Here is a 22,297-nt window from a genome sequence, read left to right as displayed (position 1 = left end):
CAAATTTGAAGATCATCGTCGGCACATCAATGCCTGCTGTTGTTATTGTGCATGGTGGGACGGACGGATGATGCCTAGTGGATCCGCGGGATGATGTCATGTATCGCTGCACCCCACGTGGGGGCCGTCGCTCTCCGATAGGCAGATGTGGCCATATTCCTTCCGAGTAATCCGATTGGACAGATAGGCGCTTTCACGGCAGTTCAGCCCTGCTGCCTGTGTGTGGCAACCGGGGTAAGGCTGGACGACTGGGGGGAAATGCGAGATTGTGGAGAGGACCATGTTACGCTTTTAAAGAATCTCCAGCCTCTTCGAGTCGGAAGACAGATTTTGGAAGCGTATTTATTTATTTATTTGTTTCCCTTTTCTAAGGATTAACCAGCCACAAAAGGCGCACGTTCCTTGGAGGTTCGCTGCGGAGAAGAAAGTAGTTTAATCGAGCCCGACCGCACCAAATCTTCCCAACTGCTCCTCCGGTCTGACTGGGTGCGCTCCGGAGAGAAGGAGAGGATGCTTGTCGAGATCTGCGTCCACCACGCGTTACATTAGGAGGGATTAAACGAATGCATTATTGCCTTCTCTGTTTTTTCTTCAAGAACACACGTCGGACGGACGGCTAGGACGCACGTACGGGTATGTAGCCTACTATTTAGCAGAGCTGTGGATTTCTTTTTGTTTTGTTTTTTCTTTCTTTCTTTGAGGAGGTGCTCAACAGCGCACCGTTTCCATCGCTTTCCTCGGAGTCAAACAGTAGGTGGATGGAAGCCAGCTGCTGTCGGCTGTGGCCTGACTGTAGACGTCCTGGAGCGAGGTTTTGATTCTTTGACGAACATCGGTCAGGATTTGAGTCGCAAAACAACGATGTTGTTGATGCAAGGGTTTGAATTTCACGCAATGAAAAAAGAAAGCGTCTTGAGATGATCCATGTTGTGTTTGCATCAGTTTTAAAATAGTAGCCTACATTAAGATTTTGTTTGTATATCGAGTCTCTAACCACCGACCGAAAAAGGTCATCAAGAGGCAGAAGCGCAGATTTAGTGCTGCCCTTTAACAATATTCTTAACTGCCCGCCATAAATGGGAACTAGTGTGGCGAATACTATCAAACAACGGGCTCTTTATTTTATTTATTTTTTGTCCATAGATTAGCCTAAACCGCGTAATTTTTCAACACAGGGTTTTCACGACCTCCCCCACCCCCCCTGCCTGCTGAGACTGGTGTGGCCGTGGAGCACATTTCAACCATTTTGCCACAGGACCTGTACACTGGAGAGATAAACAAAGGATACATTTCAAGATGTATCCACAAGGCCGACATCCGGTAAGAAGCGCTTCTTCGTCTATAGGCTGCTTACTATAGCTTGCATATTTATGTGACAACACTGAAGTTGACATGGTTCCTGGCTGGGCTGACTCTTCCCCCTCCCCCAGAAATTTGCCCTGCAAAGCGTTTTCCAGCCTCAGTTCAGCTCATCAAATTTCTATATGGTTATATTATAGTGCATTTAAGCTACAGCAGAATATGCACTTAGTGGTAAATGGATGCAGATGGTTTGCATGCCTGCAGATATTTACATCATACACTAACACACAACTCCGCTGAATATGAGGACATCAATTTATTTCTGAAATTACATTTCATTTCTCAGTGTGAGAGCCTATTCTTGTTGTGTTATTAGCTTTTAGAGGTGTGAAATAGACCCACCTCTTCGGTGTTGTAATGTCTTACTTAAACACAGGAGATGTTATCTTGAGAATAGCCTAATGTGGGGACTGGAGTGTTCAGCTCTCTCCAGCTACACGGGACACAATGCAGAGAAAATGATGAGTAAAACTTTGATGTGATTTTTAATGTATTTTTTTTGTATTTTATTCTTATTTTACAACCTTCTTCTAGGCTCCACATCAGCCCGGCCAGCCTGGTTTCAAATTCACCGTAGCAGAGTCTTGTGACAGGATTAAAGATGAATTTCAGTTCCTGCAAGCCCAGTATCACAGGTAATGATTTGCAAAAGTGTATCACCAAAGTGTGACGGCGACAACAACATTTCCTGTGGATTGAATTGTAATGGCTAATGTGTAGTTGTTGACTCCCTCAGGAATGAACACACGTTACTGCTGCTTTCATCTGGTTAAGTATGAGTAAGTTGTCTGAAATTGACACCTTGTCTTCATTTTTAGTCTTAAGGTGGAGTATGACAAACTGGCCAATGAGAAGACAGAGATGCAGCGCCACTATGTCATGGTAAGATTATTTTACAATGGGGAGCAATTATGGTTCCAAATTGCATGGCTTGTTGAAGATCTCGTTGGGGTGGAGTGAGACAAGGCTATTGTAATGATCACCTGTGTGCTGGTTAGGGCGGCTGAGTGTCAGGTACAGGCTTGTGAAAGCCCCCAGGGGGATTTGATGGAGTTGGTTGTTATGGAGGAGCTCTCCCTCCTGACAGGCAGGCGGCAGTGGGCTGAGGCTCCATTATAGCGTGCCCCCCGATCTCCAAGGGGTCGACTGCAGCTTTGCCCTCTGTGTGTGCTGATCTGATTATTCTCCTAGGAGACTCCACGCTCAGACATATGCATGGCCATAAATTAGGTGTGAGCCAGGGCCGGAGCAATGTGTGTGGGAAATGCACCGCGGCAAACAAAATGGAGGGCGTGAAACAGGCTGCAGTTGGTTTGGCTCAACGTCTACAGTAGTCTCTTTATAAATCTAAATTATAAGCTTTCTTTTTTAGCAGCCCTTTAGAAAAACATAGGTGTAGTTATGACGTGGGAACTTAGCTCAGACATGACGCAATCAGAAGGCCCTTCTGTGGCAGTGTGCTGTTGTCCCAGGTAAACACACCATGGATGACTTAAACCAATACACGCAGGCTTAAGTTAAACATTCTTTTCACAGGAAAACAACATGTCAACCTGACAGGGAGGAGGTTAGGTAAACATGTAGGGAAGTATCCCACAGCCAGCACTGGGTGTCGGGTTACGCTATGGCAGTGGGGCTCTGATCTCAGACAGAAAGGCTCTCTTGTTTGAGAGTAATTTTCGTAGAAGCTAATGGACTGAATAATGCATTGGCCTCATCAAATAGACGCTGACTGGAAAGCCATTTCTGCCCTGGCTGCCACTTGTGGGCTCCATGGATTACATTTCAGCCAGACAGACTGACCTGGCTTGAGATATCAAGAGCGTTGAGCAATCACGTTACGCTGAGTAAATTGACATCCTGGAGATCAGAAGGCTCGAGATGGTGATCAATAAATCTAACTAACCCTTTCTTCCCTGCGCCCACACTATAAACAACACATGATGGATTTATTGGATATCCGCTGTCAGCTGCTCAAATAACTGTTTTCGTTTGATGATCTTAGTTCATCATTTACTACTGCAGACGCTGGGCTTTATTTGGGTTTCAAACTCGATGTTCAAAATAATTTGAGGATGTTTTTGGTGGAGTGATCAATTGACATTGATTTGTGGCCAAGCACAGTATGTTGGTTACATTGAAATCATAGTTATAGAAATAAAAAAGCTACATCTATAATAATTTTGAAGTGGTTATATACACATAGTAAATGTTAGCACAACACTACTGTAATTGTTACTTTTTTGACTTTGGTACTCACAATTTAATCTCTTCTTTCTTTTCAGTATTATGAGATGTCCTACGGGCTGAACATAGAGATGCACAAACAGGTAGGTACCTTCAAGTTCCTCATATTTGTAAGCTCGGTGTCAGGGGATGTGAGAGCCAGGGGGAGCATCGGAAATAGGCTGTAAAAAGACGGATCTACTGCACACAACTTGTAATTGTTGAGGCCCTTTCTTTTTTTCAATGTGTCGGTGGTGTAAAGCCTTGATTTATCTCAGGTTTCTGATAAGATTTAAAGGTGGACTTTGGCTTGGCCTTTGACTTAATCATTAAATGGAGAGGTTTGCTGATGGGTCAGTATTTATTGTTTAAGACGAACAGTAATTACAAGAGGAGGGCAAAAGTCCTTTAGTCACTTATCTGGCCCCCTTATCTTTATCAAAAGATCCCATCTTGTATTGCTCTGCAGATCAATCGCACTGATGCTTGAAGAGATAAAGATTGAATGAATCCCCCCCCCCCCCCCCCCGAGATTCCCATGCGTGATGCTCTTAAACCAGTGAGGCCGTCCCTTAGCTTTCCTGCAACAGCCAGACTTGGTTAATGACAGTGTTGGAGGCATGGCGGATTGGTGGGTTAGGGTGATCCATCAGTGTCTGCGCCGTGTGTCACACTGCCACATGTCTGTCAGGGCTGGAGCCGCTCTGATAGCTTCTGTCAGGCACTTATCGCCGACCAGAGGAAAAGAGGAGGGGGATGGGGAGAGCCGGAGAGACACACCGGAAGAATAGGGCCCGGGTGTGTGTGGGGGGAGGGACCACAGCCCAGCCTCTGTGTAAACAGGTTAATCGACTGATCCATTTTAGCGCCTGACTTTTATCAGGAACCTCAACAGAGCTGATGGAAGCGCTTGAATAATTCATCAGTGGGGCCCTAACCTGCTGAACGGCATGTTTGTGAGCAAACAGTGTGGTGGGCCCCCCTGTCCATGCAGCTCCCCCCCCCCCCCCCACAGCTTACTGATCTGGCAAGGGAAGGAGGAGAAGATGGCAAGTGGTTAACAGGCAGGGTTGGGATGGATTATTGGATGCACATAGGCATATTATTTTCCTGCCGGGAGATTTATTCCATAGTGAGGAAATCCATTCCTCTTAACTGTGCCTTTTTCATTACTGTGCGGGGACATAATTCAGATTTTTAGAATGCACCAACCGGCACGGCTCAGATGGATAGACGTGGCGGTGTTATGCGATCCCTCTCTATCAGCCGTGACAGTATGTAGATACAAACGGCTAATTTCTGCTGCGTGATGTCAGCCAGTAATTGCAGTCATCTGGTGCTTGTTTCCAAGAACTGCGTAGGGGGTTTGGGGCTTGGGTGTTAGTGAGGCTCAAACTGATTTGGCTGTTACCTGTAGTCCTAACACAGACATGAGACACATGGCTGCGTGAATCATTTGCTAAGTAAGTAGCAAACTATCCGCCCTACCCACAGCCAAAACAAACTTGGTCAGCCAGCGGAGTGTCTGCGGCGCTCATACAAAAGAGGCATGCAGGGAAAAGCGGTTGGAGAAACTGTGGCTCTCCAAGCCACCAATGCTCCCATATCCCCAATCTGTCATGTGGGACTGGACTGGAGTGTAGTAATCACAGGGTGTGAACTGTTGGTTGTCAGGTCCACTTATGTCAACAGAAAGTTATTGTATTTTAAGATAAATGTCAGGATGAAGAAGGTTATGGTTTCATGCTGTTTTTGTTAGCATACGTATGTTGTTTTGAAATGACATTTTCACAAGGAAATCACCTGACCGTCAAAGGTTAATCATAGTAATAATTCACACATGGCAGGCATTTGACCTATATTATATACAGCCTAAGATCAAAACAGATGACTTCAAACGTCAATTATAAATGTGTTCTGGACTTGCAGCACAATAATGAAGGCTCTGAAGTTTTGTACAACTCTGTTTAGTGAAAACATGGATATTGTTTCTGGCTTAGATGAGCTGTTGAAGTAGTCTCATTTTCTTCTTAATAGAAAAACCAGGATAAGGGACAATGCTGTCACTTTAGACAGATTGGAGGCCCTCTAAATCTGACCAGTCAAGTGTTGTTTATGGATGGATCATGTGACCAGAGCCGCCAGTGCTTTTTCCCTCTGTATTTAATACTCATCAGTGTCTGGACTCCATTTTCCCATCGCTGATAGCAACAGGCGAATACCTTTCTGCACACCATTGACAAGCCAGCCTGAGAGTGCTCTTAAAGTGGTGCTACACAGGTCCGAGTACCTGTAATTGTGTAGCAGCAGCGTAAAGCTGGCCTCTCAAGGGCCAAGCTGTCATCTACTTAAAGTGACAACAGCCCCATTTTTATCTGCCAGCAGAAGGGGAAAAAGTCCTCCCAGCACTGCACTGTATCTCTTTTGACAGCAGTGGCGAGCTGAGTTGATGCCTTTTCCATGTATTTGCATGTTGTGTTGTGAGAGTGGCGAGGCGGCCAGTTGTTGAGGGTACAGTGGATACGCCACCTCCTGACCTCTCCACGCCAGCTGTCACCATGACACTAAGCTACAGAAGAATGGACTGTGCGCTCAAGGCCTTTTCACAAATCCTGTCAAATGTTCGACTGCTATTGACATGGCTTATCTCAACTAACATGGATAATACAGGTTGTGTCGCTTTTCAACCATTTCTGAGGGCAATCTTGAGCTCTTGCTTGAGCACGTACACACTGTATTAATGCTCATGCCCATAAAACCTTTTTTTTGTATCCAACTTTATAAGTTGTAGGTCACATTTATTGTGTGTGTCAGAGGGGACTGGAGTTCTGTGTCTGCTTACGGTAATCAAGTCATAAACAGTGTTATCTTATGTACTATTGTACCTTGTATAACGCATTCTACCATATATTTGTTTCACATTATTGCCTCTGAGCCCAGGCTTTAACTTTGATTAATCTGATATTTAATCTCTGGCGTGTTGTTTCTCCTGCTGGCTTGCCTGGCTAAGTGGCTATCCGTGTTGCAGCTTAGGTCAGCAGGTCTTGTTCTGTTGGACATTACTCTCCAATCTCTCTGGCTCTGCTTAGAGGTAATATGTCTGGCTGCCAAATCTGCCTGGCATTTCTGCCATGTGTAATAAATAAGCTGGCAGTCTGCAAAGTACATTGTGTGTGTTTGTGTGTGTGTCTGTGTGTGTGTGTGTGTGTGTGTGTGTGTGTGCTGCTCCAAATGAAAAATCTGAGAAAATCCCTGTGATGTGTATGTGTTCCACAGTGGCCTTGGGTTGAACTGCAGCTCATAAATTCCAAAGATGATGTAGCTTTGGCACTGTTATTTTTCTGCTCCCAGGGCAGAGCTTGAACCCGAGAGTCTCCCATCCCTGGAAGAAGAAGGAGGCAGAACGAGTTGGCTGTGCAGTGTTTTTACAGGGGAGGGCGGTGTATCACACCTCCTCCCAATGCTTGTCTTATCCACCACTCATTTGCTACGTTCATGTGATCGACAGGCTGAAAATTCAATTTAATGACCTGCCTCCAAGCACGTAATATGATTTTAAAGCCTGTTACGGTCAAGCAGAGGTTCCATTTGCATAATGATCCCGGCAAGATAGGGTTGCAGCCGTTGCCATGGCAGTTGGTAGGCAGGCAGAAGAATGGAGGCCGGACTCTTGTGGATGGATGGGAGGGTGGTGGGCCTGGCAGTTGATTGCAGCGAGAAATGGCCCAGGCTTCAGTTCTGTAAAGGCAGCGCTTCAGCAAATTGCACTCTCAACGCTTACAGGCCGGTAGTTGTCACCTAATGGTATTGATCATAGATTGGAGGTGCGTTACCCTAGCTGTCATTACGCTTTGTAAACCTTGCTCCAACTGCATTTATAACCCCTAATGTAAATTGCTTACGCTCTCACATGTAAGTAAACAGTGCCGTCTGGTTAGTGGGTCTCACTTCCTGGGGTTTGGTTGTGTGGTTTAACTCTGAGGTTAACTGCAGGACACCACAGTTGCCGATGAGGGGAAGGAGGGCAGAGTGAGAGAGGATCCTCTCAACACAGCAGCACTCTGCCTGCTCACATCCGTTTAACGTGGAGTGCTCTCTCAGCACAGCTGTGCTCCATCCCCCTGGGCTCTCCTAATGTTTTAAATATTTCAAATGTCAATATCACGCCGTTTAGAGGATGTTGAGTCAAGCAGTTCTGATTGCCGCAGTAATTGACTTAATCGGTGTAAACATTAAAGGCGGGGTTATATGAAGTTGCTGTCTGTTTCATACTTCACCCTCTCATTTTGCTCCCCTTTTGTTTTGCAGACGGAGATTGCCAAACGGCTCAATGCAATTTTAGCTCAAATTATGCCTTTCCTGTCACAAGAGGTGAGTTCTGAATGTGGCTCTCAGTGTCACACTTTTCGTACTAGCTTAAAGTTGCTTATTGTTGCTTCTATTCTAAAGATACTATGCTAAAATGTTCAGGTCAGGACATTTTGGAGTAATTGCGTGTGGCATTTGCCCCCACTTTTGAAATTGCAGTAAATTGCATGAAAATAAAGTGTGAACTTCACAGATAAGTGAGTGTGGGTGCAGGAGTTAGATGTTGGCACGTGCCAATCATCTTTTGATAATGTCTTTCCACAGCACCAACAGCAGGTTGCTCAGGCAGTGGAGCGGGCTAAGCAGGTGACTATGACTGAGCTGAATGCGATCATCGGGGTACGTGGACTTCCCAATCTGCCTCTAACCGTGTGTATACTTTCTTTTTATTCCTTTCCTTGACCTTTTTAACTGGCTATAAATAGTACTTTTCTCTTCTTCATGCACTAAATAGTATGAGTAATGTGACACACCGCCCACTATAAAGCTATATTGCAGATTTGCTTCGTCTTAAATCAAATGTGTTCCGATTAGCACTATATTCTTCACCATTTTAATTCCAACTATATTTACAAGTCTAGCTCTCTAGAGCTGGTCTGTTGCTATAGCTTTGGTCTCTGTGGCATCTTCACTGCCTTGTTGTGTGTTTATAAATGCGAGCCTGAGAGCTCTTGAGATCCCTTTCGCAGCCCGTATTGCTTTAATTGGCTAAGGTTTTAACGAGGAGCCTCATTCCTCACTGCTGACCTGGATAGCTGTGGGAATTAAAAGGCTGAGGGTGAGCAGAACACGCTGTAAGCTAGCTGAAATAGTACAGACAGCAGTCAGCCAGTTCTCTCTGCTCAGCACCGAGGAGTAATGTATGGTTTTCATCACAGCTTCAAAACACCATCTGCTCCTCATTGATCAGCTGTACTCAGCCTGATCCACTAAAACAGAAGTGATTGGTGTCCCCCTCAATACAAAGCTCTGTCTGTCTGTGATCTTATTACCACAGTTCAGTCTTTATCATGCATAAGGCCCAAAAGGCTGACTTGATGACTGGAGGCACATATTGGAATTCAATTAATGCCCCCTCGGTGACCTTTTATTCCAGGATAATTGCTCCCTAGAATTTGTCTGGGTAGGTGTCTTAGTGGGTGATGGAGAGCTGTTTTTTTATCTGTTGGACTGAAGCAGATGCTGTATTATACTTTAATCAAAGCAGAGCAGCTGCAAGCAGCAGTTTATTCCTAAGAAAAGCAGATTTGATTTGTGGCTTCTTGCCGTGTAAATGATTTTCATTTGGAACAATACAATCAGGATATTGCTGTGCACTTGAATTTGTAGATGCTATCCTTTCACTGTATCCCTCTATTGGTCTTGGCTGAATTAAAAAATAAGTACCATAGAAATATCTACATTTTATAAAATACTGCAATAGCCCATTCACGATTTTTATTATATGGTCCTGTTTGGCATCTGGCCTGTTTCAGGAAACGGCCAGGGCCCACCCAACTCCAGTGGTTGCACAGGTCAGACGGGGTGGAAATGTAGCTACTGTATGTTTTACGAATACCTTCCATTAGTTATTCATTGAGGAGAAGCTCTGTAGGCATGCCAAAATCCTCATGCATATTGTAAAGCAAGGTGGGGTGAAAGAGCATGCCAGGCAGCATCCAGGAGCCAGCTGCATGCACTATTGATGGGGCTGAGGGCCATTAATAGGATGCAACTAGGGCAGCTGCTTGCGTCAAGATGAACCTGACAGGTGGTGCTTCCTGTCTCATTAGAAAACACCAAATATTGAAGTCAGCCAAGGAGTAGGTCAGATTACCTCACCTTTCTCCCAATGAGTGGCTATTGGGATTAACCCACATCATTGCTTTCCCTTGTATTAAAATTGTGTTCAAGTAAAAAATATTTATTTTGGCGGTAACACCATTATTTCAGTATATAATAAAGAAAGAGGCCATCTAGAGCAGCAGTAGCCCTGACTGTTTTCTGTCCTCCTTTTCAGCAGCAGCAAGCTGCCTACCCTGCTTTCATGGTCAGTGGCATCTAACACATATCTGTATGCGACATGTTGTTAATGCACTTGGTGTGTGCACACATCTGGGCTTGAAGGGCTTTTGCATGTTGCATGGCACTTCTTCCTTCCAAGTCCTGTGTTTCACCATTGTTGGTGTAGTTGGTACTCTAGAAAGTACTATAGTACATTAGCTCAATTTTGCCTGTGTGTGTTTTTCTTTTCTGTAGCCGCACTTCTTCAGAGAAAAAAGGGGCAAAGAGTAGGTCTTTATCTTGGAATATTAAATTAGAGGAAATAGGCCAGGCTCCTTTCTTTATTTATTATTGTCTTCATTTATGGCCTTCTAATGAGGGCTCTTGCTGATCAACCATGCATATTACCCATCAGTGCCTCATTAAACACAATGAGCAAGGATGGCTCTCCCCTGCCAATGGACTGGCTCCTTAATTTCCCTCATGGACACAATATTATAACACACTCGCTTGCTGTGTTGCTCTTGCTCTCTTTCGCTGTGTCCTGGGTTGTAATTGGATTGACATCTGCCCGATGGAGCAAAGGACAAGGTTGCAAGTTAAAAACCTCACTATTTTCCAATCTGGTCTTGATTGCCTTCAGGGCAGATACGGTAGAGGGTAATAAGCAATTATAAAAGACCCTCCAGATATGATTTATAAGGACATATTTAAGTATTATGTGTCCTCGTAAGAACCGTGACTCATATTTCAGTTTAAAATCGAGATAAGTACGAGCTTGAAAGCAAGTTCCCACTGGTAATTGTATGTCTAAATATATATTGGGCAGGCCCAGCACACTGTTCCCTGTGTTACATCTCCCCAGTTATTACAAAGTGACTAATATTCTTGAAATGGTCACTGATTGAAGGCCGTCTTGTAAAAGAGAGGAGGTGCATGCTGTAACAGCAGCTGAATTATTCAGCTGGCTCGTAGACGGGTAATAAATTGCTGATGTTTTTATTGGTGTCTCAGCTAAGTATTATTTAACCTTGCTTTAAACTGCTTACTTCCATGCTGAGTGCCTTTTAACTCCCATCCGTTTCCCTTTGCCTTTCAAATATTGATGGTGAATATTGGAGGGTTGACTGAGTGCCAGCATGGGACCCCTGGTCCTGGCTCCCGGAGCAGCCTTCCAGACATACACACAAACACACACTCAATTACTCATTGAAAGGGAAGGAGTGCCAGCTTCTGGCACTTAGTGTTCCCTCAGTCTCTTAAAGTTTGGGTGTGCAAATGATTCATGTTCTGTTCATCCAGCAATATGAATATGAGAGGAGTAAATAGACACTGGTTGTGTTTTGAAGCGTTTTAAAAGCAGGTAGTTGTTTAGCCCACAGGCTGACAGATTCCTACAAAGCTTTGTGTTCCTTAAGAGGATTGCTCAACTCACTGATGCCATAGGAGTGCTGCAGTATGAAATGCTCTAGTTTACCTGATGTGAAATGATTTCCTGTGAGGCAAACTGTGGTTGCATCAAACTTTGCTTTGCTTTTTGTCGTCAATGTTGCCGTCACGCGCCACTGACACTGTGTGATTGTGTGTCTCGAGGCCCGCGTCTCATGTCTTTAGATGTGTTGAGCAGTTGATCGTTAGTCATAACTTCTACTCTCCACAGCGCAGATCTACAGCTTATTACACCCTAGCTTGATATGGAAATAGCACTGAGGGGGGCGAATGCTGTCTGATCCGGACAGTAATAGATGTGTGAATGTGCTAATATCATCCCGGGTTTAACTGATCAGCCTTGTGTTTAGTGTCTGGTTTCTCCTTGCCTTCTCCCTCCGACCCACTTTGTTTCTGTCTGTCTATCTCTCTGTCCCCTCACAACAGCAGCAGCAGCTCCAGGCGCAGCACCTCTCCCATGCCGCCCACGGGCCTCCGCTGGGGCTGCCACCTCACCCCTCAGGCCTGCAGCCGCCCGGCATCCCCACTGTGACCGGCGCTGGGTCAGGCCTGCTGGCACTAGGGGCCCTGGGCAGCCAAGCCCACCTCCCAGTCAAGGATGAGAAGAACCACCATGATCTGGAACACAGAGGTAAAGAGTTTTTAGGCTCAGGCACATATTGCTGTGCAGTTGGGCCGTGCAGCTGCTTAACCAGCTAATTTAGAAGAAGTGAGATGTACATATACATTTTAACCTTATTTCATAGATGTAACGAAACAATTTAGTGCAATGTGCTTCTCGCTCTCTAGGGTAGAATTGTAGGGCCTTTAGGTGAGGAGCACATCCTGTCCGTTCACATTCTGTCTGGGTAATGAGCTGGTACATTCCCAGCCCATGACTGCATAAGCTATTCAACAGCTCCAATGCACGGTGATAAGAGGGGGCCTTGTGCCCTGCAGTTGATTCTCACACGTTCAGCCAGAAGCATCTGTTATGATATGCTAACTGACTTGTTTTTCTCTTTGCTCCACTTGGAATCATCATCACCACCACCTCTGCCGTCGTTGTGATGTCGGCGATTCAGAGAACGCGGTGAGTGTCCAAACCCGCAGCTATTTTGGTTGCAGGGCTTCTTTTTCTTTAAACATTCATCGCATTTTTTATCTCCTCCATCTTGCAAAATGTCAAGTAAAAATTCCTTCCAACAGCATGCTACCGCTGATTTCATTCATGCGCTGTTGTAATCTGCTTGCAATAAGATAATTAATTGGAGATGGGGTTTTGAATATAAGTCCTGTGCTTTTAATCCAGAAGGGAAATGACTGGTATCATGCCGGAGAGATTAGAAGCCTTGTAATTTCATCACAATTAAAGAAAGACTTGGACTTCCCCTTCTTAAAGGATTTATTTGATCCCTTCTACTGTCTTCCCTTGTTTACCCGCTCACTCTTTCTCCTCCTTGGCATGGGATGAATATTTATGAACACAAATGGAGAATTGTTTTGTTTTCTTTCTCTCCACCCCATCTGGCTGGACCTGCTCGAGCGTTTTATTTGAATGGCTGCGATCTCTGATGGCTTGTGATGGGCCTGTGAGATTGTGTTTCTGCGGGCTCGGCCAGCTGAATGGGTGCAGTCATGTCTGAAGAAATGGAACTCCTGGGGCGATTAGCAGGCCTGTTTTGTTTCTGTGCTCTTGTCCCAGGTCATCTGATAGCAGAGTGGTGACTTTGGTTAATGAGTCACGCTAAGCATCTCTTTAAAGGTCAGCCATTATGCAGACAGTGGCCCTTTGCCCGGACCGCTAGTCCATCGGCCTTTGTTCGCTCCTCTGGGCTGCCTCTGACTTAGTCCATGTTGTTGCTTTGGTCTTCAGAGGAAGGGGACAGAAGGAATCGGGAGAATTTGGCAGTTTACAGGCAAATGGCAAACTCCTGTGAAAGCCGCTGGACGCTTGCCTAGTTCCTCCCATTCTGTTGGTGTTTGGAGTGAGCTGTCCCGGCTTGTGTGGGCAGGCAGAACTCTATGAAGAAGCACCAGTCAGTCCCACGCTGCCGTGCCCACTGGCAGGATATAGATTCTCTTTCTTTATCAGAGCTCAAAGCCTGAGTTGACATGGTGCCCAAGCGCATTGCCGCAATCAATGCCCATAACATACAGATTCTCCCTCTCTCTCTCTATCTGTCTGTCTGTCTCTCTCTCGCTTAGCCTGACTGACTCTGGAGAAAAGGCCCTCTGTTCAGCCACAACACACTGCTCATGTCCCTGTGAGGCTGTTTGTTGTTCAGTTACGAGGAGGAGGGAGCCCAACTCAGAAAACAAGCGCTCCTCCTTTCAGTTCAGATAACGGCCCATTCTGTTGTTTGGCCAGGGACAGGCTTGTGTGTGAGATTGGCTGGTGTCAGGGTACTGCTTGGAGCTGGCCCTACAGCTGCAATTTTAAGAGCCCTCAGCATCCATAGTTTGTGAATGAGGCATTTATTTTTGTGTGTGTTTTTGGATTGGCTTGTTGTGTCTGTGGCGCATTTGTATCTGATGAATGACTCACTGCTCTGTTTTTATGACCGTAGACGAAATGGCAATATAAAGTGTGTTTGGTTTTGTCTTGGCAGAACAACTCCATATCCCCATCAGAAAGCTTACGCACAGCTAGTGAGAAGCACCGCAGCTCCTCTGACTACAGTTTGGACTCCAAAAAACGAAAAGTGGATGAGAAGGACAGCATGAGCAGATATGTAAGTCATTAGAGGAATTTATGGGCATTTTCTGAAATATGTCTATTAACTTTCTTGACAAAAGTAAGATACAATTGTCAATACCATTCTAATGTCTGTCCGTTAAAAAAAGACGCTGCAATAAGATGTTTATTAGCTTAGCTTAGCTTAGCTTGAAGACTGGGAACAGAGGGCCTAAAACGGCACCAAGTAAGCATACTTCCAAAAATGTCAGAGTACTTTTTTAAGGTTTCATTGAATTGTTTCGGATGTTAAAGTGACTAATTTGCCAATTATCTTTTACAGGACAGTGATGGAGAGAAAAGTGATGACCTAGTGGTAGATGTGTCTAATGAGGTGAGCAGTGCAGCATCTTATTGCATTAAGGCATATCGACATGTACCGGGATGAAACCACTATATTAACGTCAAAATCTCATTGTTTTTCCAGGACCCTGCCACTCCGCGGGCTAGCCCTGCCCACTCGCCAGCTGAAAATGGCATCGATAAGCCTCGTCCTCCGAAAAAGGACACGCCCAACAGCCCTGCATCGGTGGCATCCTCTGGAAGCACCCCATCCTCCAAGGCCAAGGAGCTCAGTCATGTAAGACACTAAGAGTTAGCGAAACAAACTAGGACAGAGAGGGTTTAAATGAGAATTGCAGAGAGAGAGAGAGAGCAAAGGGATATGTGCAAATAAATCTGGGGCGTTTTCTGCAGCGGATTAGGAATGTCTGTCGGTGCTTTAAGTGCATGACTAAACGTCAGGGATAATATTGTCCCGCATCAGGATCAGTCAGGTCTTCTCTGTTAATAGCTCAATGTATTTAACTATTCCCCCCCCCCCCCCCGCACCCCACAGCTCTCTGCCTCACTAAAAGATTAAAGCCAAAGCAGTAAGGGGATAAAAACGTCCCCATCTCCCATTGTGGCCATAATAGGTTTTAGAATAAATAGCAGTTTATGACTCTGCAGGACTATGAGGGTTGTCAGAATTAGATTGGATTAAGTTCAGTTTGCTCTCAAATCGTCAGTCTGCACAGTGCCTGGGCTCCGGGATAGTAAAAATGTGCTTTCTCTCCCTGGTTCCCTCGACAGAATGACAAATCCTCCACGCCTGGCCTCAAGTCCAACACTCCCACCCCCCGCAGCGATGCCCCGACCCCTGGCACCAGCTCCACTCCTGGGCTCAGACCCATCCTGGGCAAACCACCAGGCATGGAGGCTCTCGGTTGGTACCGCTCCATTTCCCTCTCTAACAACTGAGAAAAATATTTTTACCTCCGCTCCTAATGTACTGTTTTATCACATATCGATATCCTTCTCCTGTCTTGTGTCTGTAGCAGCCCCAGCTTTGCGAACCCCTCTGTCCATCGCTGGCTCCTACCCCCCCTTTGCCATGATGGGCCATCATGAAATGAATGGAGGCCTGACTAGTCCTGGTGTGTATGCTGGTCTGCACATCTCCCCTCAGATGAGCGCTGCAGCTGCTGCCGCCTATGGACGCCCCATGGTAACACCCTTTCCTGCCCTCATATGTAGCTTTATTTGGCTTAATAGCATTGCTCATAGTTGAAAGAATAGTTTGACATTTTTTGGAAAAAATTAATTTTCTCTTTTACAGAGAGTTCGATGAAAAGATTGATACTTCTCTCACATCTATCTGTTAAAGGTTCCCTGTAGATTGTTAAACCTCTAGTATCACTATGGAGCTGTTTCCATCTGCTACCTTTGGACAGACCTAGTTGATGATATTGTTATAAGCGTGTCGACTGCTGGCTGTCGTTTCATATTAAATAACAAACGAGGGGGTATCAATCTTTTTATCTAACTCCAGACACGAAATTAAAGTTTCAAACTATTCCAGTTAGAGTAACACCATGTGGATTTGTTCATAATAGATCTTTTACTAAATGGTTTCCATTTTGTAATTTCTGTAGGGATTTGATCCTCACACCCACATGAGAGCTCCAGGCCTTCCATCCAGCCTCACATCCATTTCTGGTGGCAAACCGTAAGTGTCTCACCACATGTGTTTTTGTAATCGTACATAAAAAAAAAGAACATAACTAATATAAAACACTAACACACGTCTGTCTTTTTTCAATCAGGGCTTACTCCTTTCACGTCAGTGCAGATGGTCAGATGCAGCCCGTGCCCTTCCCGCCCGACGCCCTCATTGGCCCGGGTATTCCACGCCACGCCCGTCAGATCAACACGCTGAGCCACGGTGAGGTGGTATGCGCTGTTACCATTAGCAACCCCACGCGTCACGTCTACACTGGTGGCAAAGGCTGTGTCAAAATCTGGGACATCAGCCAACCCGGCAGCAAGAGCCCTGTGTCCCAACTGGACTGTCTGGTGAGCACCGCTGCAACTTCATCAACAACTTTTTGTTACACTAAATTCTTTTTGAGCAGTTGTTGTGAAACAAAATGAAACAAAGTAAGAAACCAACTTAAAAACCTGTTGCAAATATAACAGCCTCTGTTTGAGAATACCCTTGGTTTGGTTTAATAAGATGGACAGAATTGTATACTCTTTCCCACAATTTGCTCCTAAATCTCTCTCTAGTTCCGCTGCCCAGAACACATATTGACTTTCTTTGTCCTCTGTGCAACAGAACAGAGATAACTACATCCGCTCCTGTAAGCTGCTGCCTGATGGCCGCACATTGATTGTTGGTGGTGAGGCCAGCACATTGACCATCTGGGACCTGGCCTCTCAGACACCCCGCATCAAGGCTGAACTCACGTCCTCGGCCCCAGCGTGCTACGCCTTGGCCATCAGCCCCGACGCCAAAGTCTGCTTCTCCTGCTGCAGCGATGGAAACATTGCCGTTTGGGACCTGCACAACCAAACTCTCGTTAGGTCAGAAGAAAGCCCTTTACTCACACTGTGTGGGCTTTTTGCCTCACCACAGGATTGCCGTTGTGTTAGTCATTTTAAAAGGATTTGTCAATAAATGTTTGTATGCCTTCTGACTTTGATTGCAGGCAGTTCCAGGGTCACACGGATGGTGCTAGCTGTATTGACATATCCCATGATGGCACTAAGCTGTGGACAGGCGGTCTTGACAACACTGTTCGCTCCTGGGATCTGAGGGAAGGTCGACAGCTGCAGCAGCATGACTTCACTTCACAGGTACAGCCTTGTTACAGAGAAGAAATGGACAACGTGAAGGACAGTTTTTTTCTTTCTAGCCCCAGAGCTGTCAGTAATTACTCTTCCATCCCGTTTCTAGATCTTCTCTTTGGGCTACTGTCCGACCGGAGAGTGGCTAGCTGTCGGCATGGAGAGCAGCAACGTGGAGGTGCTACACCATTCCAAGCCTGACAAGTATCAGCTTCACCTGCACGAGAGCTGTGTCCTCTCCCTCAAGTTCGCCTACTGTGGTACGAACACCCACGCATAAAAAATACATTGATAATGATGAATGTATTTTATCGCACAGGGGCCTGTCCTGTTTTTATTTTGTGCCAAAACCAAAGTACCCTTTAAGAGTATGAATGCATGTCATATTTTTAAGGATACAGACCTTTGTCATTTGTCACATTGATAGTCAAAGGAGGCCTGACTACATTGTTGTTTTCCTTGCAGGTAAATGGTTCGTAAGCACTGGGAAAGACAATCTGTTGAACGCTTGGAGGACTCCTTACGGCGCCAGCATATTCCAGGTATGCAGATCAATACACTCTGTCTGCAGCCAGTTCCAAAAGTATACACAGTTGTCTCTTGAGATGAAGGGCAGAGCGACCGCTGTCTGACAGGATTCTCCTATCAGTGAAAACTGACCCGGAATTATTGACCTGACAAAGAAGTCTTTTTGAGGGGCATCAGGCCAGAACTCGATGTCGTTTGCAATATAATCTTGCAATGTTGTCAGCCAGTCCTCTTCGCTTAACTTCAAGTGTGATTTTAAAATGTTAACTGCCTCCAGGACTAACATGTTTTTTATTTTTTCCATCTTCCTCAGTCCAAGGAATCCTCATCTGTCCTGAGCTGTGACATCTCGACGGACGACAAGTACATTGTGACAGGCTCCGGTGACAAGAAGGCCACCGTATATGAAGTGATCTACTAGAACAGTCTGCTTTGGTTTGGAGCATGTTCGTGCTCAGGAAAAGTAGACTCTTCCTCCATCTAACTTCCCTCACACGGACAGCATGGATGTTGCCTGCAGCCCCGGGTTGGATGGGCATGGACGTTTGGCAGTGCCAGTCTGACTTGAACGATGGTGCTGTTGTGGCCCTGGATGCTGTGACCTTCAGCTCTGCCCTTCTTCACCCAACTAACACTTGTACAGCAAGTGCAGTTCCCCAAGGCACTACGAAGAAAATAATGTCTTGCTGTTTTTCTGTTTGTTGGATATTTCTTTTTTTATTCGTCCTTTTTAATGTGGAGATACAGTTCCATGACGCAACTAGAAGCGGCGCTTCGCTCTGGAGCTTTTCCTTGGAGGTCCTGTGAAAAGTGTACATAATGGAGTAATAAAAGGCCTTTTATAGATTTATATTTTGGTGTCCAGTTACGCTTGTGATGGTTCTTTCTTGTTCTCTCCGTGATATTTCTGTTCCCTCTGGGGGTGGAAATTAGATTAGGACTTTGTAAGCGGATATTCTATTTCAGTTTTTTCCCTCCTCTGCCTTCTTTTCATGCTCTTTGTCCGGAATGACCTTTTCGGAAATCTAATTTGGATTTTTTTTTCTCCCCGACAACCACATTTTTTCTTCACTAATTGCTGTAACACAGACATTTGTCCCATGGATTTTAGCAGTGGAGAATTCTGGAAAGACGCATTTTTTAAAGTCGAAGAGGGAGAAACTCATGGTTTCCAGTTTCTTGGACCATTTGATCCTAGTCAGCAGCGGTTCAACTTTGAAATGAAGACCTGTCACTCAACACTGGCTGATTTCAATTACATTTAAATGGATAACTATCAATCGGAGGACTACTGGGTTGTATGGAGAAGGAGCTGTGACTTGACTAATGTATGAATCTTTATTTCTCCACTCAGCAAAGTTTAGTGATCAGTCTAAGTGTTAATTATTGCCTCTCATTTGACTCTATGTGACTGATGTGCAAGACTTACATGGTTACCCATAAAGGTGGCAGAGAAAGCCATTACCACATTTGACATTTTTGGGTATACTCTGTTTGCTTTCTTATGAAGTACTTCATAAAATTCAACAACAATCTTCTCATAGTCAGGAATGGTCTCTAAACTGTGTAGCATACGCATTTCATCATCCCTAAGGATTGTACAGTTGGCAGTTGTTGATAAATCAATAAACTGTTTTTCTATAAAAAATCATCTTGACTGAATTTCTGTAGCGCTTGTGCCATGCTACATTTAACAGTTTGAAAGGAATCGCTTGATATTTTGGGAAATAAATAACTAAGCTTGTTTGCTTTCTTACCAAGAGTAAGATGGGAAGATTGACGTTAAACATATGGCTCATGTAGGGCTAAAGTAAAAAACTAAGAGGCTATCAGCCAGGGGGTCATCCCAAAGCCCGATGGTCCCATAGCCCTATGATCCTGAAATTGGCGATTAGGTTCAGGCATCACAGCTGGGTGGTTAGGGTTAGGACAAGTTGAGGGAGAGGTTAGAATAGGAGTGACACAGACACACACAGAAATACTATGCTCAATTATATAGCTAAATTACTTAGAAATGTGTGAACATAGAGCTATGGGAACATAGAAAAGCTCTCGCAGCCAGTTGGCTTTGCTTTGCATAACAATTGACAACAGAGCTACTGCTAGCCTTGCTCTGTCCAAAAGTCTACTGACAACGTTACTTCTAATCAAAATAATTACAAGACTCCAAGAAGTTGCTGCACCTGGTAAAACAAAATGATAATGAACCTAGCATAGAACCCACAAAATGTTAATTTTTTTGGTTTTACAAATTGAACAGACAAGGTGTAATGTGTGTTGGTGGGCAGACCTTGGTAAGGTTACCGGCCGTGGATCCAGCCACACTAGCTGTTTCCTCTTGTTTCGGTGCCTTATGCTAAACTAAGCTGGCTGGAGCGACTTGTCGACTGCACCAGTAACGAAGGGAAATATGCTAAATTGACATGAATGTCTCTTGGCTCTGATGTAAACCAGAAATGTCTGACTTAGACTAAAAGACTCTCCTTGGCAGTAAATGCATTCAGATAGGGACTGACAACTGTCTCAGGAGAACCACAGACATGAGAGGAAGACATTTTGGGTGCTGTTAGACAAGCTACTAGGGACTGGGATGGCTGTAACTCAGAAAATTACTGCACTTGCATTAATATTTGAGGGATGATCTTGGTGTTGCTTTCAACGTCAAAGTGTACCGCTACAGACTGTGGTCGCTCTGACTCAGCTACCACTTTTTTCTTCTTCAGAGTTGTAGCCATAGTATGTGTGTTGGGAAGCGCAAAGCCGAGTGATACAATAAAGCAGAGTTTTCATGCAGTGCCACTTCAGATATATGACGCAAACACTGCTCTCGAGTTCTCTTGAGTGGTCTTTTGGTAGTTGAGTACTTTTTGGCAAGACGAGGTGAATGGCCCAGTCCTTCCACTCCACATCTATGGCTCTTCTAGGACTCTGTGCGTGAAGCTGTGAGCCCTTCATACGGCTGCCTCGTCAGAGATGTTATTGTTAGATAATAAAAGCAGGGCCGGATGCTTTCAGCATGGAGCCAGCCGCCATGCTCTGCTCTCACGGGCTCATTTGTTAAAGGCTATAGTCTTTCTTTTCCCACATTGCTCAAGTGTGTTCTTCCTGTGTGCATTTGTAGCTTAAGCTCCTTGTTCAAGTAGAATTTTATTCCTCGCTTAATCAAACAGTGGAATATCTGCAGATGAAAGGTTGTACCTCCTGAGTGCCTACTGCTGGACACTGAGGGGGTCATTGTCTCGCCTTCCGCTGATCCACCTCTTAATGGGGGGCTTTCAGTAGATTCTCATTCAAAAAGTCCAGGCTGCCCTGTTCTGTTTAGTGGGCTACAGTGCAGACTAAGGGAGCTACAATGGTAAGTGTTTTACAGCAGCTCTAAACATGAGAACGGACTCCAATTCCCTGCTTCTGCTTGGATTGTTAGCACCAAGACTATAGAGCAAAATCAAGGGAGGTCTGTAATGCCAATATGTGGGCTTGCACATGCAAACTACTGTGTGAATGTATTTATTTTTTGCTTTAGTTGCCAGGCATTGATAACAGTCCACCAGAATTCTGGCTGCTTCATTTGGCTGGCATTATGTTTTCCACCCTCCCCCATCCATCACACACAGCATCAGGGTTTTTCCTTTTTCCCAGCAGCGAGGGACTGGCACCGTGCTGAAATGCAAAATAATAATCCCCTAATCACCTGAGTATTGCCAGTCCTAGGTTTTATCTGCAATGGATGTGAAAGCCCCCAGTGCCTAGTGATTACAGCATTTGATCTGGGTAATAATGTCTTCACTGTTGCCCTGCTTAGGGCCCGAAGGCAGTGCAGCTCTAATCCACAGTGCATTCTAGTGGAATCGCATTACACAAAGACCACCAGGGTTCTCCTCTAGAGGGAGGGGGGGTTAAAGGAGGAGGTTGCCATGGAAACAAGCTTCTCTCTCTTTTCTCCCTGTGCATCTCACACACACACACACACACACACACACACACACACACACACTATCCTGTGATAGATAAGCAAAGGACAGGTTCTGTGTTTACTTTCCATTGGGCCCTCCAATCCCTGAGCAGGCTGAGCCCTGATAACACAAGGCCTGTACAGCCGCCGACCACTGACAGCAGATAAGCACCCCAGCAGAGCAGAGCAGTCATCACCCTCCAGCCAGGATGAACAAACCTGGGAGACCCGGATTCATTTGGATTAGGCTGGATTGTTGCTGCCCCGCCGCCACCGCAGCTGCTTCTTTCGCTGCTGTGTTCAGACTACTGATGTTCACAGGACTTTCTACACGAGAACGTGGTGTTGCACTTCACCCTTTGGAGTCTTAGAGCTTAGTGAGAGGAAACGGGCCCAGTAATGGACTGGATGCTATTTTAGATATTGAGGTTAAGGGACTGTCTGCACCGGGGCAGGTTTGTCTGTGTCCCTCATGACATGTCCAGAGGAGCAGAGGACCACACATTATCAGTATAGTTGTTTAGCCATCTTCTTGAATGTTTTTTTGTAATGGCTGTTTTTCTCTTGAAGGCCAGACTGCATGCTGTCAAGACATTCCTTTG

General features: G+C 45.2%; 1 protein-coding gene across 8 annotated transcripts; it reads left to right on the top strand.

Annotated features, from left to right (window-relative positions):
- The first annotated feature begins 236 nt into the window (after positions 1–236).
- tle3a (TLE family member 3, transcriptional corepressor a) lies at positions 237–19,348 on the top strand. Of its 8 annotated transcripts, none has more exons than XM_080028083.1 (21): positions 237–633; positions 1,176–1,320; positions 1,897–1,997; positions 2,181–2,244; positions 3,648–3,692; positions 7,897–7,959; positions 8,221–8,295; positions 9,956–9,985; positions 11,815–12,019; positions 14,002–14,102; positions 14,388–14,438; positions 14,532–14,684; positions 15,179–15,311; positions 15,424–15,593; positions 16,021–16,094; positions 16,192–16,441; positions 16,704–16,951; positions 17,077–17,224; positions 17,325–17,475; positions 17,681–17,757; positions 18,057–19,348. In XM_080028083.1, exons 2-21 carry the CDS (start codon positions 1,297–1,299, stop codon positions 18,162–18,164), a joined length of 2,271 nt encoding a protein of 756 aa, XP_079884209.1. In that variant the 5' UTR covers positions 237–633; positions 1,176–1,296; the 3' UTR covers positions 18,165–19,348. The 8 variants fall into 8 exon arrangements, with proteins under 8 accessions (XP_079884209.1, XP_079884207.1, XP_079884206.1 ...); XM_080028081.1 differs by having other exon boundaries at positions 8,221–8,325; positions 9,959–9,985; positions 11,818–12,019; XM_080028080.1 differs by having other exon boundaries at positions 8,221–8,325; positions 9,959–9,985.
- The last annotated feature ends 2,949 nt before the right edge of the window (positions 19,349–22,297 follow it).

Source organism: Ammodytes marinus (genome assembly GCF_949987685.1).
Source record: "Ammodytes marinus genome assembly, chromosome: 5".
NCBI classification, from domain to species: domain Eukaryota; kingdom Metazoa; phylum Chordata; class Actinopteri; order Uranoscopiformes; family Ammodytidae; genus Ammodytes; species Ammodytes marinus.
Note: the sequence above shows the minus strand (reverse complement) of the source record. Positions and strands in the feature narration are given on the sequence as shown.

Coding starts and splice junctions, on each gene's coding strand:
- tle3a (XM_080028078.1), top strand. CDS start 1,297: ATGTATCCACAAGGCCGACATCCG. Junction 14,103..14,387: donor AGGACAGCATGAGCAGATAT/GTAAGTCATTAG, acceptor TATCTTTTACAG/GACAGTGATGGAGAGAAAAG. Junction 16,442..16,703: donor TGTCCCAACTGGACTGTCTG/GTGAGCACCGCT, acceptor TCTGTGCAACAG/AACAGAGATAACTACATCCG.